Source organism: Nilaparvata lugens, unplaced genomic scaffold (assembly GCF_014356525.2).
Source record: "Nilaparvata lugens isolate BPH unplaced genomic scaffold, ASM1435652v1 scaffold3317, whole genome shotgun sequence".
NCBI lineage: Eukaryota > Metazoa > Arthropoda > Insecta > Hemiptera > Delphacidae > Nilaparvata > Nilaparvata lugens.
Genome location: NW_024090405.1, coordinates 2,099 through 18,326, shown reverse-complemented (window position 1 = coordinate 18,326; position 16,228 = coordinate 2,099). Strand labels below are relative to the sequence as shown.

The 16,228-nt window shown below is 37.4% G+C and overlaps 1 protein-coding gene across 1 annotated transcript; it reads left to right on the top strand.

The window, feature by feature from the left end:
• Positions 1-11,149: 11,149 nt before the first annotated feature.
• LOC120355599 (extensin-like) lies at positions 11,150-15,575 on the top strand. Its single transcript, XM_039444173.1, has 3 exons — positions 11,150-11,277; positions 14,572-14,806; positions 14,850-15,575. Exons 1-3 carry the CDS (start codon positions 11,150-11,152, stop codon positions 15,573-15,575), a joined length of 1,089 nt encoding a protein of 362 aa, XP_039300107.1.
• The last annotated feature ends 653 nt before the right edge of the window (positions 15,576-16,228 follow it).

The window sequence follows — 16,228 nt, the reverse complement described above, 5'->3', positions numbered from 1 at the left end:
GACAGTTTCAGTCATTTGTTCCAAAAGAATTTTTTTTTAAAGTTAGGATGAAGCTCACTCGGCTCTTGATTGACCTGATAGAAACAGGAAGTGCATTCCATGCACGACAGGCACTGACTAAGAAGGATTTTGTGGAAATAGTAGTTTGATGATTGGGTATCCTTAAAGTACTTTCTCCGGTTCTAGTATGTGAAGCATCTATCCTCCTACCTTCAGAGACAAATTTGAAATCATCTTTAAAATAGTTTGGATTACCGTATTCCAAGATATCTCTAACAAGCTTGACTATTCGAAAAAACCTCTGATCAGGAAGCTTTAATGTTGAACTAGCAATGTGGGCTGGGGTGATATGATCATGGTGTTGGAGTGAGTAGATGAAACATAAACAATAATTTTGGCAATGCTGTGGTTTATCATCCAGAGTGACTTGCATATCGTTAAGAACAGAATTACAATACATCAAATGTGGGGAGATGAGAGATTGAACCAATAATAATTTAATGTTTCTAGGGAGGATATCGTGCATGTTCTTCAATGCATGCATGGCTGAGAATACCTTTTCACAAGTTTTGTTCACTTGTTCTGACCAGTCAAGAGTATTATTCATAATAATGCCTAAATTTCTAACTGAGCTACAGTAAGGAAGTCATTACCATCTACACTAATTTTGTGAATCGATTCAAGGTCATATTGTTTATAAGATGAGAATATCCAGTTATAATGGGTTGTGTTTTGATGGGATTAAGCTTAAGGCCATTTTTCTTTGTCCATTCCACTATCGAATTGATATCCTGATTCATTATTCCAACTGTTTCATTGATTTTTGTTATGGGACAGCTCAAATAGATTTGAAAGTCGTCTGCATAAGTATAGAAACTGGAGAATTTGATAATGGAAGAAAGGTCATTAGCATACAAAGTGAAGAGGAGAGGGCCTAACATTGAACCTTGTGGTACTCCATGCATAACGTTTTTCCAAGTTGACTTTTTGTCACCGACAGATACACATTGTTTCCTACCTAATAGATAGGATTTAAACCAAACTAATGAGTTGTGACTGAAACCAAGAATAGCCAACTTATTCAGAAGGACTGTATGATCAACAGTATCGAATGCTTTAGAAAAATCAAATAGGGTGAGGATGGTGCATTTTCTTTGGTCCATAGCTAACCTTATATCATCAGTGACACAAAGCAGAGCTGTCTCAGTTGAATGAAATTTTCTGAAGCCTGATTAAAAGTTATGAAGCTTACTATTGTTGTCTAGAAATTTTACAACTTGAGCATGAATGAGTCTTTCTAGCACTTTGGACAGTGCAGGTAAAATACTGACTGGTCTAAAATCCTCAACTTTATTGGGTGATGGAACTTTATTCAGAGGGCGAACCAGAGCAAACTTCCAGTTTTCAGGGAAAATGCCTTCTTCAAGTGACTTGTTGAAAATGTATGTAATGGTTGGTAAAACAGTGAATAACATCTTCTTGATAAATTTAATAGGAATTTTGTCTACACCTGTAGCATTACTATGAATATGTTGAATTGCTCTGAAAGTGTCTTCTTCTGAGATTGGATGGAAATGAAATTGATCAGTGATTGGTAAATCTAATTTAGTAACCTGCTCTTGAAGATCATTGATATGATTAGCAATGACAACTTTGTTGCATTGGTTAGAGTGTGAAACGGAATGGTCATTTATATTATTCAATGGTAAGTTAATTTGTGGATTCGATTTCTGTTTGCCAAGCCCGAATTCTTTCATTCCCTGCCAAAGTGATTTAGAGTCTTGTCTATTGTTTGTCATGAACGAATTCAAGTACCTAATCTTTGAGTTCCGTAATTCCTGTTTAACCCTATTTCCAAGGCTCCTATACTCTATCAAACTGTCCAAGTCAAATGTCTTTTCAATTTTCTATGTGCTTTGTCTCTACGTCCCATCATCTTAAGTATGTCTTCAGTCATCCACGGTACTTGTTGTTTTCTATCAATCCTCCTTGTCACATAAGGTGCATGCTTGTCATACAAAGTCAAGTCCAATTCTCGAAAGTCTTGATCATGTCATCAACTGAGAGTAATGCTTCAATTCGATGCCACGGAGTCTGAGCCACATCAGTCAGGAAGGCGGCTTCATCAAAGTTTTTGAAGTCTCTATAAGTGATAATTTTCTGTTCTGGCTTGGGTATCTTATGGAAAGTACACAGTAGATCAAATCATGTCTAGAAATAGCTGGGACTGAGATTTGGCCTGCTTGAACAACCTCATTGGGATCACTAACAATGAGAAGGTCAATGAGTGTCTGATTCATTAGTATGATGAGTTGGATCGAGAGGTAAAATAGTTATGTTTGGGCATTTGAAAATTGTAGTCAGTTGAAAGTAGTCGAAGTTATGATTTGTCATGTTCAAGTCGGTGTTCATATCCCCCATAACTAGTATACGGTTATAACAAGGCATAAGAGAAAGCAAGGCATTTTCGAAATCTGTGGAATGACCTATTTCTGGTGGGCGATAACAGATACCAACGAGTAATTTATCAGTACTAGATAAGGATAATTCAAGTAGCATAAACTCTGGTCTGGAACAATACTCTTGTTTAGATGTGATTAAAACTTTTGTTTTGATACCATCTTTCACAAAAATTGCTACACCCCCACAATCTTTATTTAATCTATCATTACGGAAAAGATTATATCCAGGCAATGCAACAAAATTTGATGAAATACTAGGCTTCAAAAATGATTCGGAAATTCTGATTATATTGAAGTCCTGAAAACGGAAGATTGCTCTGAGATCATCAATGTGGCAATTGAGGGATTGTAAGTTAAGGTGAGCAGCCTTGAAAAGTTTTTTGAAAGAGTGGGGCTCATTTGCTAGAAACATACCTGCGTCATTATTACTATTATTGAAATAATCATACCTACTTGAGGGCGAGCGAGCTGACATGTCAGTGAGAGGCATCATGGAAGCAGCAGACCAATCGTGAACCGACCTCAGAACGACACATGACGGGGAAAATGGGGTTGAAACTGATAAAACTTAACCTAAATGAAAAAGTCTCTTGATTCGAGTGCATTCAGCATGCCTTGACAGTTCGGCTCCCTTCACTATTTGAAGCACTAGTTCAAAAAAAAAAAAATTCACTAAACACAATAAGATGTAGATGTATGGAGTTCCGGTGATGAATAGTCTAGTGGTGAATAAGATGAAGATTGAGGAAGAACTGGTAGTGGGAGATCTGGTCCCAGTGGAGATAGAGCGAGTAGGTATCCAGTAGTGGAAGAATCGGTCCAAGTGGAGGTAAGCGAGAAGGAATCCAGTACTGGAAGATCGAGTCCAAGTAGAGACAGAGAGAGATGGAATCCAGTGGTGGAAGATCGTGTTCATGGTGGAGATAGAGCGAAATGGGATCCAGTAAAAACTGAAAAAGAGGAGGAAAAGCCAGCAGAAAAACGAAAAATCTTTGAAGAAAGTTATCAATAGAGAAAAGATACATAATACAACTGATAATGAATAATATTCGCATAAAATTGAAGAGGAATAGTATGATTTAATGTGAAAAGAATCGAATATTATATGGATAAATATATGGATATTATAATATAATATATGGATATTAGTAGAAGGTAATCAGATAGAAAGAGAAAAGGTACAAAGATAAATAGAAATAGAAAGAGAAATAAACATTTGAACATGCTGGATAGCTAGTGAAAAAATCACAGGGAAAATAATAATAATAATAGGAAGAAAAGAAGAGAATGTGCACAAATTGAGAAGAACTCATGAAACTGAACTATAGAATAAGAAATAGATCATCTTATTGTGATCTTGAATCAATCAAGGAGAGAAGAATGTCACGATAGTGACAGAACCGTGTCTCAAAAATAATTTAATTATAATCTTTATTTATTTATTTATTTATTTATTCAAGGTGATACACATACTATAATTAGAAAAGAAAAAACAGGCAATTGCCCAAAACTTCTTCAGTTCCTGGATTTTCACATATTAAAAATAGTCCAAACAATTAGGTTAAGTTCAAATTTTGATTTCTGCCAAAGTTTCCGCACCATCCGAGGAAGATAACACAGATATAAAATTGATTTGAATTTCACAATGTTGATATGAAGCCTACTCGCTGGAAGCCTACTCTGGATACCTACTCGCTCTATCTCCACTTGGACCAGATCTCCCACTACCAGTTCTTCCTCAATCTTCATCTTATTCACCACTAGGACTATTCATCACCGGAACTCTATACAACAATCTTTTTAAATAAAATACAGTACTTTCAATCTTTTTAAATAAAATACAGTACTTTCAATTATTTTAAATGTTATAAAATATAGTATAATTTGAACAAATTCATTTTCATCACTGCAGAGCAAGAGAGGAAAACGTTCTATTCAATAAAAATGTCTTAGCAAAGCTTCCACGCCATTGCTAAGAACTTAATACAAACTCAGCAGTTGCACTGACAAAATTTTCATTCCTAAAAAAGACCACTCGCTTCTCGTTCAACTGCAGTATCAACCACAAGTCCAGGTTTACCCAGGAGAGTCAGTTCCATATTTTCTGTAAGTTTCTTTTTCTTAATTCTCTTTTAAAATTCATTGTCATCCTTTTAAACAGTAATATCTCAAATAATAATAATAATAATGATAACAACAATAATAGAACGTTTTCCTCAACTATTTTTTTTTAATAAATTTAAATTCTTAAATAAAATCAATTTCATTTTAGATAATTAAATATAAGCCAACGGTCTCATAAGAAAGGGCGTAATTGTTTAAAATAAGATTTGTTTGTTTAATCATCCGTATTACCGATTTTCAACCTCTTGTATCTTTTTAAATATTGTTCAAAATTGAAAAGAACTTTGTGTCAATAAAAACTAAATTACTTTTCCAATTCTTACTTCTTCTATTTTCATCCCAATGATGTTTGAAATGATGATGCGGTGGTTGTGTTTAGTGAGCTGAAATCCTACAAGTTTCTCAAAGTTTTCTATGAAACAGTGGTGACTACTCTGTTGATATTTTCCTCTTCTCCATCTTCTCCATGAGTGCTGGTGGTGGCTTCAATGATGTTCTGAGTGGTGGTGGTGGTTTCACTGCTGTACTGAGTGGTGGTGGCTTTACTGCCATTATTATCATTAGGGTGCAGTAAATCAAAATTATCCTCCTTCATTTCTTCCCCAAATATCTCAGATAAATAATTCACTCTGAATCCATCCCATATATATAATAACAGTTATACTTGGATTATCCCTCTCGAAACGGTCAATTTTATTGATGATGGTGGGGAAAGAAATTCTGTTGAAATTGTATTTTTCAATGAGCTGATGATATCTATCATTGATTCGTTGAGGATTTGCTCCTTGCACATGTTTGGCAAGGATTGCTCACTTGAAATATTGTTGATGGCTATTCCTCAGATTGATGATGGCTTTTCTTGCTGCAATTTTGGCTGGCATTTTAATGTAGGAAGATCCTTGGAGTGGTTTGTGCTTGCTTATATGTATGAGGAGACCGTCGATTATGAGGAGGCTCCATCCACTAGAGTTACCCTCAAACTTGGCCTCTTCTTCAAAAAGCTTTTTGCATGCCTCCCCGATAATTCCAGCAAGATCATTGACATTGAATATTAAATAGTTCAGAGTCTTCAAGGCCACATTCTGAAATTCCTCCTGCTCAATGTTTTCTCATCAAGGTGGCTGCATTGGTATGTAGACTCCAACACCAGGTTGGCCTTGATTGGCCTGTGTGTCTGGAGCTCCTGACCTATCACATCGACAATCTTTGTTTGCAGGCTGTTTAGCAGAGAGTGGAAGTTCTTTGCTGGGTTTGGTAAGAGTCATTGTTGTAGAAGAGTGTCCAAAGGTTGTTGTCGGAGGCCTCCTTCAACGTACAAAACTCTCCTGATGAGCTGCTGGTCTGCTGGCATCTGGTAGCTTTGTTCATCTGTAACATAAATACAAGAAGATTAACAATAGGATGCAATGTAGACAGCAATTATCCAGAGTGATACAGTCATCTTGAATGACATGTCTTGCACTCAATCTAGATGTTCAGCAAACAAATATTATATATATGCTACTGAAAACCAATCATTGGATAGTAGTATGTTCAGAAAAAAAAAATGTTCAAAATCAATATCTGAGGTTAGGTTAGGTCAGAAGAAGTTACTAGTAACTTCTGCAGACCTATCCCAACCACAGTTCATTGTCTACAATCATATCAATCTGTTGACTTTGAGCTCCAAAGGCAGAAACATACTTATTCATAAAATATATTATGCATTACATTATGAGGTGACATACTAGAAATCATTAAAATTATATGGATCTGCTGACATTTTGCTTATAGAGCTCAACAGGTATGAAGACTCTTGACTGAACACTGATGGTCCCCCACTGTTGTGCACACTATATATACACTCAGAGTGAGTGGGAGGCCTTCTGATTTATTTTCATTTATTTTTGATTTCTCATTATCAAATTTCATCATTTATTGTTTTTCATTATTAAATTTAATCATTGTTATCATTATCATTTTTTTTCTAAGTTTTTGAAATTTTGACCTTCACCTTGACCTTGACCTTAACCTTTGACCTTGATTAGGTTAGGTTAAATTAGGTTTGTTGGGTTAGGTTAGGTTAGGCTTGTTAGGTTGGGTTAGGTTGGGTTACGTGAGGAAGTCTGGTGCATGGTGTGCCAGGACCAGCAATATATATCTACTGTCTCATTATTTGGAAAATTGCAGGATCTTCGTAATATTCTTGAGAAAAATGGCAGATGGTTACTAAAAAACCATGTTTTTCACGATTTTCTCAAAAATGATTTGATTGATTTATCTCAAATTCATACCCTTTATAGTTATTTATCAGCTCTATCACTGGCATGAGGTTATTCCCTGGGAAACCAATGGGGTCCACCCCATCCTGAGAAAATGGACTTTGTAAACTGACATGAGTCTTTTGTCCTTCTCGTGCATGAGGTAGGTTGGTAGAGCAGTTATATAAAGAACAACATAGTCGAGATATTTCATCTGTAGAACAGCTGTTTGACGACTTTTAAAAAAATCATCAAATTTCAACATCCAATTCACACAAAGGAAAAAACTACTCTGAGAACAATTATTATATATATACACTTATACAGTAGTCTGATCATAGTTTCAAATATGTTGCCGCCAATCATCATTATGGTTTTCCCTAAACTATTCTCGTTTAAGAATTAGGCTTACAGTCAATGAGCAAGAAAAGTTGTGTGAGTGTTACCACACCAGATTTTTAATCTAATACTACCCGCCATGGGCCGCGCCAACCTGTCTCCCCAACGACTAAGCTCCTCGCAATTTTCACCACAGACGTCAGCGGGTACGCGACAGGGTGTCACTCCGTTCACTTGTTACCTCGATATTTTGAAGCATAGGTGACAGCGTCCCTCCCGCGAAAAATATATAGTTACACGTCAATTTGTCCCCCCGTCAGCATATCACCTTCTTAAATAGCAGGTGATATCCTATTTCGTAATATTAATGACATTTATATCATAATTATATTCGAAAATTCTCGCCACATAATTTATAAACTTGTTCCGTTTTTCGAAAAGAATGTTCCATTTATGAAAGCTGTAGCTCAACTCAATACATCCATAATTTATTGTTCATTCTATTTTATACTTTTTCATTTCACTATAATCTCAATTGCTCAGCTAATCTAGTTTCCCAAGCTTGAGCTTGCTCTCTTTGGGCAGTAGTTCCTAATGTTTCGTGTAGGATAAATAATTCATTATTGCATTGTATATTGTATAGTTTATTGCTTTCTTTCGTAATGATTTGCACTTTAGTTAGTTGCATGGTTTTGAGAAGCTGAGGAATTCAAGAAATGCATCCTCCTCACATAGTTTGAGCCACTTTCCAATCAAAGGGTATGGTTAAATTCGAATTTCAGACAGAAAAGCTTGAAGAGAATGGAAAACCCTACAATAGACTATAATTGGATGTTTGTCTTGTATTAATGTCTAGTTAGTGGGTGTCAAGTAGACCCAGTAGTCCCAAGTAGTGCCAAGTTGTGTTCCCCTTTCATACTTTGAGACTGAATGAAAACATTAGGCAACTCTTTAGCATATATGATTCACAGTGGAATCCTAGGTGACATCCTCTTGTTGCCATGTACGACAGAGTATCACTGCTCGTGCCGCCGTCAACCAAACCCCTCGAAAGTGGTTCAAGAAGGAGCTTGGCTGGCGGAGAGCTTGATTGGCTCATTCCCCTCTCGGGGATCCTCATTATAACGTGAACCTCTCTATATTCGAATCACATATATTATATATAGATATAGGAACCTATAGGATCGTAGATAGCATATCGCTTTTTGTGTGGCCTGGTCCTTGAATGGGAAAAAAACTGAAATACAACTGATCAAAGCACATTAGACCCAATTTCAAATATTATGTCAGAATGTATTCCAAATAATTATGTGGATAATGAGTTCTGTATGTCTGAATCCTTCGAGAATATCCTTGCCAATTTGCTTTTAAAAGGAAACTGCTTTTTTTCCTGTGGTTGCAGATGAAAACTTTGAGCTGGAGGATGATCATAAAGAGAAATGGGAGGAGGTACGAAAAACACGAACGAAGTGAGTGTAAAAGGTGGAGTATCGGATTCCACTTGAAATTTGTATTCCTCAATCTGTGAGCCACATAAACTAAATCCAAGTATCTATTAATAATAATTATTCTATTAATAATGGGCCAATCAAATAAAACCAGATTTTATTATGGTGAACCACACGAAAAGCGGAGGACGGGTTACCTGCTTGTCATTTTATAATCAGCTGTGGACAACGTTGATCAATTCTTATTTGGCAACGTTTCCTCATCAGTACCAATTTTCGTGCGGTTGACTATAGCTTTTTCTCAATCCAGTTGGATAGTTTTAATACAATAAGCTTAAACGTTTGTTTGCCTGGATAATTTGCTATATTTTCTGATGCATAATCAAATCAATCAATATGATCGCACTTATAGTTTGGTGTATTTACAACCCTCCCACAAATACATATATTTGAAAATAGTTTTCGGAATAATAAATTGAGATGATGGGAAGTTATGTATCGTCAGCGATATGTCCGATATGCTTGTTTGATATTGATCATTTCTCAAGCACTCAGATATACAGAGTGTTTGAAAAAAACTCCCTAGTTTCAGGTATAAATTTAATGTGTAAATCAATGGAAAACTTCATCAACAAGTACATACAATGAAAGAGAGAATCTTTATGTTTTGTTCAACATCAGTACACGTCAACATGGGATCCATTTGTTGCCCTGCACACGTCGAGACGATATCAAGGTCTTCCCATGTATTCACCAACATATCAGGTGTTATCCCAATCGCCGTGGCAATTCTTTCCCGTAAATGGTTCATATCTCATTTTCTTGACTGTACACAACATTTTTCATGTGTCTTCAAAAGAAAAAGTACAAAGGGGTCTAGTCCGGGCTTCGTGGTTGCCAATCAATTGGGCGAGCTCTCCCTATCCACCTTCCCGGAGAGCGAGTGTCAACTGAAGGAACTGTCCCCTGGCGCCGTCTTAAGGTCCAGCAGGTCTGCCAACTGCAGATGGCCAAAGCTTGGACAGTTGCTGAATCAATCACCACAAACTAGAATAGTGTATATTACTTTTTACAGATTCTATGACACATCAAAACGAGGGAGTTCTTTCTCAAACACGCTGTACTTCTTTCAAAAGATGTCAATCAAGCTAAGTATGGCGATCTTGAACGGCCTGCCAGGGCATAACCAAGATATTTACTATCAAAGTGTGTATATATTTTTCTAGACCCCTCTGTGTGAAAAAATCATATTCAGTCATAGTAATTTTATCAATTCCAGAACTATGTACACTCATACAACTCTAGAAATAAGGCAGATCAAGTAAGGATACCCAAGTAAGGGTATAAACAGAACCGTCAGGTCGAGATGCTGATTTCAGCTTGCAAGCGTCACTCTTCTATGTACAATTCTTGCGTTTATGTACAGAGTTACATAGTAACTAATACTATAGCCCATATGTCTATGTCATTGTTGCGTTTCAATATACGCCTACTTCCACGTTATAATGGCATGAAGAAGATAGCAAACAACGTTGCCGATCCTCTGTCTTGTATAGATGATGCCTTCTATAGATGGCAGTCGATACAGGTTTATTGATGTAATATTAACGTCCATTCTCGTCCAAAATGATCAATTATATTTCATTAAGCAAGAAATTATATCTTTCAATAGTTTCAAAATGAATTTTCAAGATAAAGATGAATATGTTGTTAATTAATTAATTATTCTACATGTTAAAAGACGATCTGCAACAATGCGAAGTGAGATAGAGACAACGATATCCGATTTTTGGTGATAGACAAGGATAGCAATATATCATTGCTAATTTACTACCACTGCCATTATAACGTGGACCTGACTATATTCTTATGAAAGATGAATTGCCGGTTGTTCAAAAGCCTGTTTAATCATCATCATGATTTTTATTCAAAAAGCCGTCCCTTCAAAAACGTCTTCTCTGATTGGTTCCTGTGGAATTACCACGATTAAAGTTTAACCGCTTTTGCGCAACCGGCCAAATTCTGTTAATTAACGTTTAGTGAACAGTTGAACAGTTATGTTTTTCACTCGCCAGACTTGTCAAGAGAACCTAATATGGAACGAATACTGCGGATGACCATCCTCGACGATTCGGGCGATTTTATAATATACATCCCAATATGGTTCCACAGCCAAGTACCTCATTCACCAGATGCTTTTGTGTGAGTAGAATCTTTCAGGGCTGTCTTCCAAGCTCGGATTTAGCTAAGCTCTAGACTTTTAACATCTGGAGTCAGAAAATTGGCTTTCCGAAACGGTGTGTCGTCGCAATCCACGTTTTAATTACATTTCGAAAACTGAAAATTGAAAACAAATAAAATAGAGAGAAAATAGTGTAAAGTTTCAGCTATTTTAATTATTTAGAAATGTTTCAGTTCGACAAGACCGTTTCCAATTATAAAAATGCATGAGAGAATAAAGATTATCATAGAAGCTGCGAAAGCCATGAATTTTCTGATTACAGCGGTTAAAGTCTAGTGGCTCCAGACATGCGTCATGGGCAAACAGCGAGCAGTGGAGCAGCGACTGGCCGAATCTGGATGGATGTGGATGGATATTTGGTATTCGGCAACTGATTCAATCCAACTCACAATCTCAATGCAGGTAGCCCGTGCTCACCAAGGGTCTATCTTTAAGTGACAAACTGAAAACTTGAGCGAGTGGGATCTTGAAGAGCTTGAAGTAGGCCTAGGAACATCCTCGGTTAATTGACCGAGCGAAGTAAGGTCTGAGATTCAAGTCGACGGTTTGCATTTCTCTTTATTAGTGTTTATATTGAATTTTATGTCGCGCATTAGGGCAAAACGCAGCAATAGATTCTCATGAAATTCGAAGTATGTTCCTTTTAATTTTGCGTCGATGTTTATACATGGTTTTTGGAAATTTTGCACTTCAAGGATAATATAGAAGTAAAAGGAGCCTCCTCCAAACACCAACATTAGAGTAAAAATCAGACTATAGAATAATTCATCATAAATCGGATGTCAACTGGATTATAATTGCAATGCAAGACGCTGCGATTCATATCTCAATGTAACTTATTGAAAAACAGCTGTTGTGTGGACTATCAATTGCATGCAGTGAGGCATGCGATTGATAACTTGAAGTAACATGGACATTTCTCTGCTTCCAACTCGGTAAGCTTTTGATGATAGCAGCATTGCTGTTTACATCAATTATTAGCATTGTCGATACAAAACCCAAACAATCGTTAGTCGTTTATACACCGATATCTCGCCGACATGAAAGGACAGAACAAATCTACTCTGATGGACGTATTAGAGGGGACTGTGGTTTATAACTGCACAAGGTCTATGTGCACAGAGCTACTAGTTATATGCAAAATTTCAAGTCATTTTCAGTCCAGTAGTTTAGGCGTGATGATGCATCATAGTTATTTAAATACTGCTTTTCTCCAGAGGGGAAAGATTGATGCGCGAGACAAAGCGAGAAAAAGGAAGATAAGCATTTTTCACTTGTGATGTACACAAACATTTTTTTCCTCCTACAGTAGCCTCTCTCTTAACCGGACACCTTTTAACCGGACATCGGTTTAACCGGACTACACTCACGGAAGTGACATCTCTTTAACCAGAAATAATCATCAGCACATCGGTTTAAACCGGACTGTACAGTACTTCTGCACCTGCCACGAATCATAATGGCTGTTTGGTTTTAAATATTTCAAATGTAAAAAGGCTTAGCAACTAACTATTTTCTTGTGTTTTGTGTTCACAGATATCATAATAAAGCGTCTAGTTTATTATTTGACGTAAAAGTCATTATTGGCTTATAAACTACAAAATATGCGTACCAATTTAACGACTTTTAGGGAACATCGGTTTAACCGGAAAAACGTTATCCGGACTGGCCTCAGTCCCGATGAGTCGGATAAGAGAGAGGCTACTGTACTACATTTTCGACCGAACGTAGTAAGGTCTATGTTTCAACTAGATTTGCTTTTGTCTGTCTGCATGTAACGTGATTACGGCCAAACGCGTTGATAGAATTCGATGAGATTTAACAGGAATATTCATTTTTCAACTGCTTGTTGATGTATAGGACTACACAAGTTTTTTTTTGGGAATTTTACATTTCAAGGATACTATGTAAAGGAAAGGTATTCCACCATACTCTGATATCACTATAATTATGTCATCTACTTTGAGAATAGGATAGTAGATATAAAAGGATGACTCTGGTGCACTTGTGCACCAGAGTCGCCCTTCACCTCAAGGTCATCCAGGTCAACCACCCTAACCTCAAGGTCATCCAGGTCAACCACCTCCACCATCAAGGCATCCAGGTCAACCACTCTAACCTCAAGGTCATCCAGGTCAACCAACCCCAACCTCAAGGTCATCCAGGTCAGCCACCCTAACCTCAAGGTCATCCAGGTAAACCACCCCAATCTCAAGGTCATCCAGATCAACCACCCCCAACCACAAGGTCATCCAGGTCAACCACCCTAACCTCAAGGTCATCCAGGTCAACCACCCTTACCTCAAGGTCATCCAGGTCAACCACACTACCTCAAGGTCATCCAGGTCAACCACCCCAACCTCAAGGTCATCCAAAAAAAAAATAAATAAATAAAAAAAATAATAATAAAAAATAAAAAAAATTAAAAAAATTAAAAAAAAATTAAAAAAAAAAAATAAAACAATGGAAAAAATTAAAAAAAAAATAAATAAATAAATAAAACAAAAAAAATTGAAAAAAAAAATTGAAAAAAAAAATTAAAAAAATAAAAAGAAAAATTGAAAAAAAAAATTAAAAAAAAATTAAAAAAAGGATAAAAAAAAATTTTAAAAAAATTGAAAAAAAAAAATAAAATGAAAAAAAAAAATAAAATAAAAACACATAAAATCGGAATAAAGGGAAAAAAGGGAAAAAAAATTCCCTCCGGATCCTGAACTGGGGCTATAAAGGAGTTGTTCTGCAAGGAGTGGGACATTGTGTCTTGTACAGTCGTGTCCCAATACTTGTGTGTGCCACCAGTACGTGTGTGTGTGTGATTTTAGTATATTGGTTTTGGATCACTTTCATCTTTATCAACATCAAGAGTAAGTACCAATGCATGTTATAGTTATATAATATTCCTGATTTGACAATTAAGTTCAAAAGAGTAGAATTTTGAAGTAGATGGTTTGAGACTGACAATTAAATTCTAAAATGACTATTAAATTCAAAAATGATAAGTTTAATTATGAAGTAGGTTCCAATACATAGAGTAAATGATATAGTCAAAAATGACTATTATAATTATGAATTAGGTTCCAATACATACAAGTTAAGAGTTTAATTATGAATTAGGTTCATTGAGTTGGTGGCTGTAAATTATCCTAACCTAAAAACGTATAACAAGTCTTTGCCCTAGAATTAGGCTGTACCCATAGTATCACTTTCATCTTTATCAACATCAAGAGTAAGTACCAATGCATTTTATAGTTATATAATATTCCTGATTTGACAATTAAGTTCAAAAGAGTAGAATTTTGAAGTGGATGGTTTGAGACTAACAATTAAATTCTAAAATGATTATTAAATTCGAAAATGATAATTAAATTCTAAAATGACTATTAAATTCGAAAATGATAAGTTTAATTATGAAGTAGGTTCCAATACATAGAGTAAATGATATAGTCAAAAATGACTATTATAATTATGAATTAGGTTCCAATACATATGAGTTAGGAGTTTAATTATGGATTAGGTTCATTGAGTTGGTGGCTGTAAATTATCCTAACCTAAAAAACGTATAACAAGTCTTTGCCCTAGAATTAGGCTGTACCCATAGTATGTTTAACATTTAACCTTTTACAACCGAACCTAACCAAACCCAACCCAACCTATCCTAGCCATTCCGTAACCTATCATACCATTTCAGAACCTAACCAATCATTGCTTTGTTGAAGATGGCTGAGAGCAATTAATGGAGTCATCACAATCCAATGGGGTCATCACAGTGATGATGGGCCCTGCCTCAGCCATTATGAGCCGCCTCACAGGAATAATCCAGGGGTTGGCACATTTGTCAACCAGCTCCTCACCCCACCACCGCCGCCAACCATCCAACCACCGTCGCCAGTTACCCCAACACCACCACCAGCCATGCAACCACTGCCGCCAGCCATCCAACCACCGCCGCCAGTCGCCCCACTATCGCCACCAGTCGCCCCACTATCGCCACCAGTCGCCCCACTATCGCCGCCAGCCATCCAACCACTGCCACCAACCATCCAACCACCGCCGCCAGTCACCCTACTATCGCTGCCAGCCATCCAACCACCGCCGCCAGCCATCCAACCACTGCCGCCAGTCGCCCGACTATCGCCACCAGCCATCCAACCACCGCTGCCAGCCATCCAACCACCGCCGCCAGCCATCCAACCAGCGCCGCCAGCCATCCAATCAACACCGCCAGTCACTCCACCACCGCTGCCAGCCATCCAACCACCGCCACCAGTCACCCCACCACAGCCGCCATCCAATTATACAAACTTCTACAAGGAACTGGCTGATCCCTAGAGTTCCCACGCCTCCCACGCCTCTCGAGAACTGGGAGCTAACAAACTCGGAGGAGAATCTTAGAAATTGGGGATTGCTCAATTCTAGTCAAAACCAGACCCCAACGCCAGCTTCCCCTTCACATGAATTGGAGTCTCTAGCCCGTATTGAGCTGTGGGAGAATGAGGAGGAGATAGTTGATCCTCAGGTTTACAATGCAGTTGAACCTGAGGATGATCTACCTCCTCCTTACAACCCTGAGTGGGGAGCTGCCTTCAGACAACAGCAAGCAGGCAGTCCTCCACCTGCTGAGGAAATTTTAGATTACGAGTTGGATGAAGAGGATCGGTTGGATGAAGCAGCTGGGACAAGTGTGGAAACTCCTTGTCCACCACCAGAAGAGATCTCTTAAAGGGATAAGTATGGTGGTGGTATGCCATTGCTCCCAATATGTTACTTCCTAACTAACTGTACGATGGTTGACACACTATCAACAACAGTGATGGTTATCTATTCTAGTCAGTATTATATATATTATGTATAATAAAATAACATTTGAATTCAATTTTCACAGAATGCCAGGCCCTCCCAGCCTCTACAAATTGGCGCAGTGTGCAACTGTTGAAGCTCTTTACTATGGTGTAGACATTGATCAGCTACCAAACTGTATAAAATATGATCTATATCTGATCCCAACTAATAATACTTCTCCGCACAAACTCGAGATTTGATGTCAACAGTCAACAAACGTTTCAACATGGGAGATCTGATACTAATGATGGTGGAGAGTGGCTACAATGAAGAGGGTTACTTGGCTGCAGCTTATGTCCTGGCAGAATATAGATTTGCACATAGAAAAACTATTTACCCAAGTCATAATCTACCCTATTGTATGGGTATACGTCTCCTCCACCATTTAATTGCTTGGATGATGCACCCTGCCGGTGTTCTGACCTGCAAGAAATTTTACAGTACATGTCATACTCGATATTAACAAGGGACCTTTCTTGCTGGACTACTTAGGTTTAGAAGATAACTTGAGGTGGAGGAGGTATCAAACCGCTA

Excerpts from the sequence above, each read along its gene's own strand:
- LOC120355599 (XM_039444173.1), top strand. The coding sequence starts at position 11,150 with ATGGGCAAACAGCGAGCAGTGGAGCAGCGACTGGCCGAATCTGGATGG. Across the intron at positions 11,278-14,571 it reads GTAGCCCGTGCTCACCAAGG|ATGGCTGAGAGCAATTAATG; the intron begins GTCTATCTTTAA and ends GCTTTGTTGAAG. Across the intron at positions 14,807-14,849 it reads CCATCCAACCACCGCCGCCA|TCGCCCCACTATCGCCGCCA; the intron begins GTCGCCCCACTA and ends TATCGCCACCAG.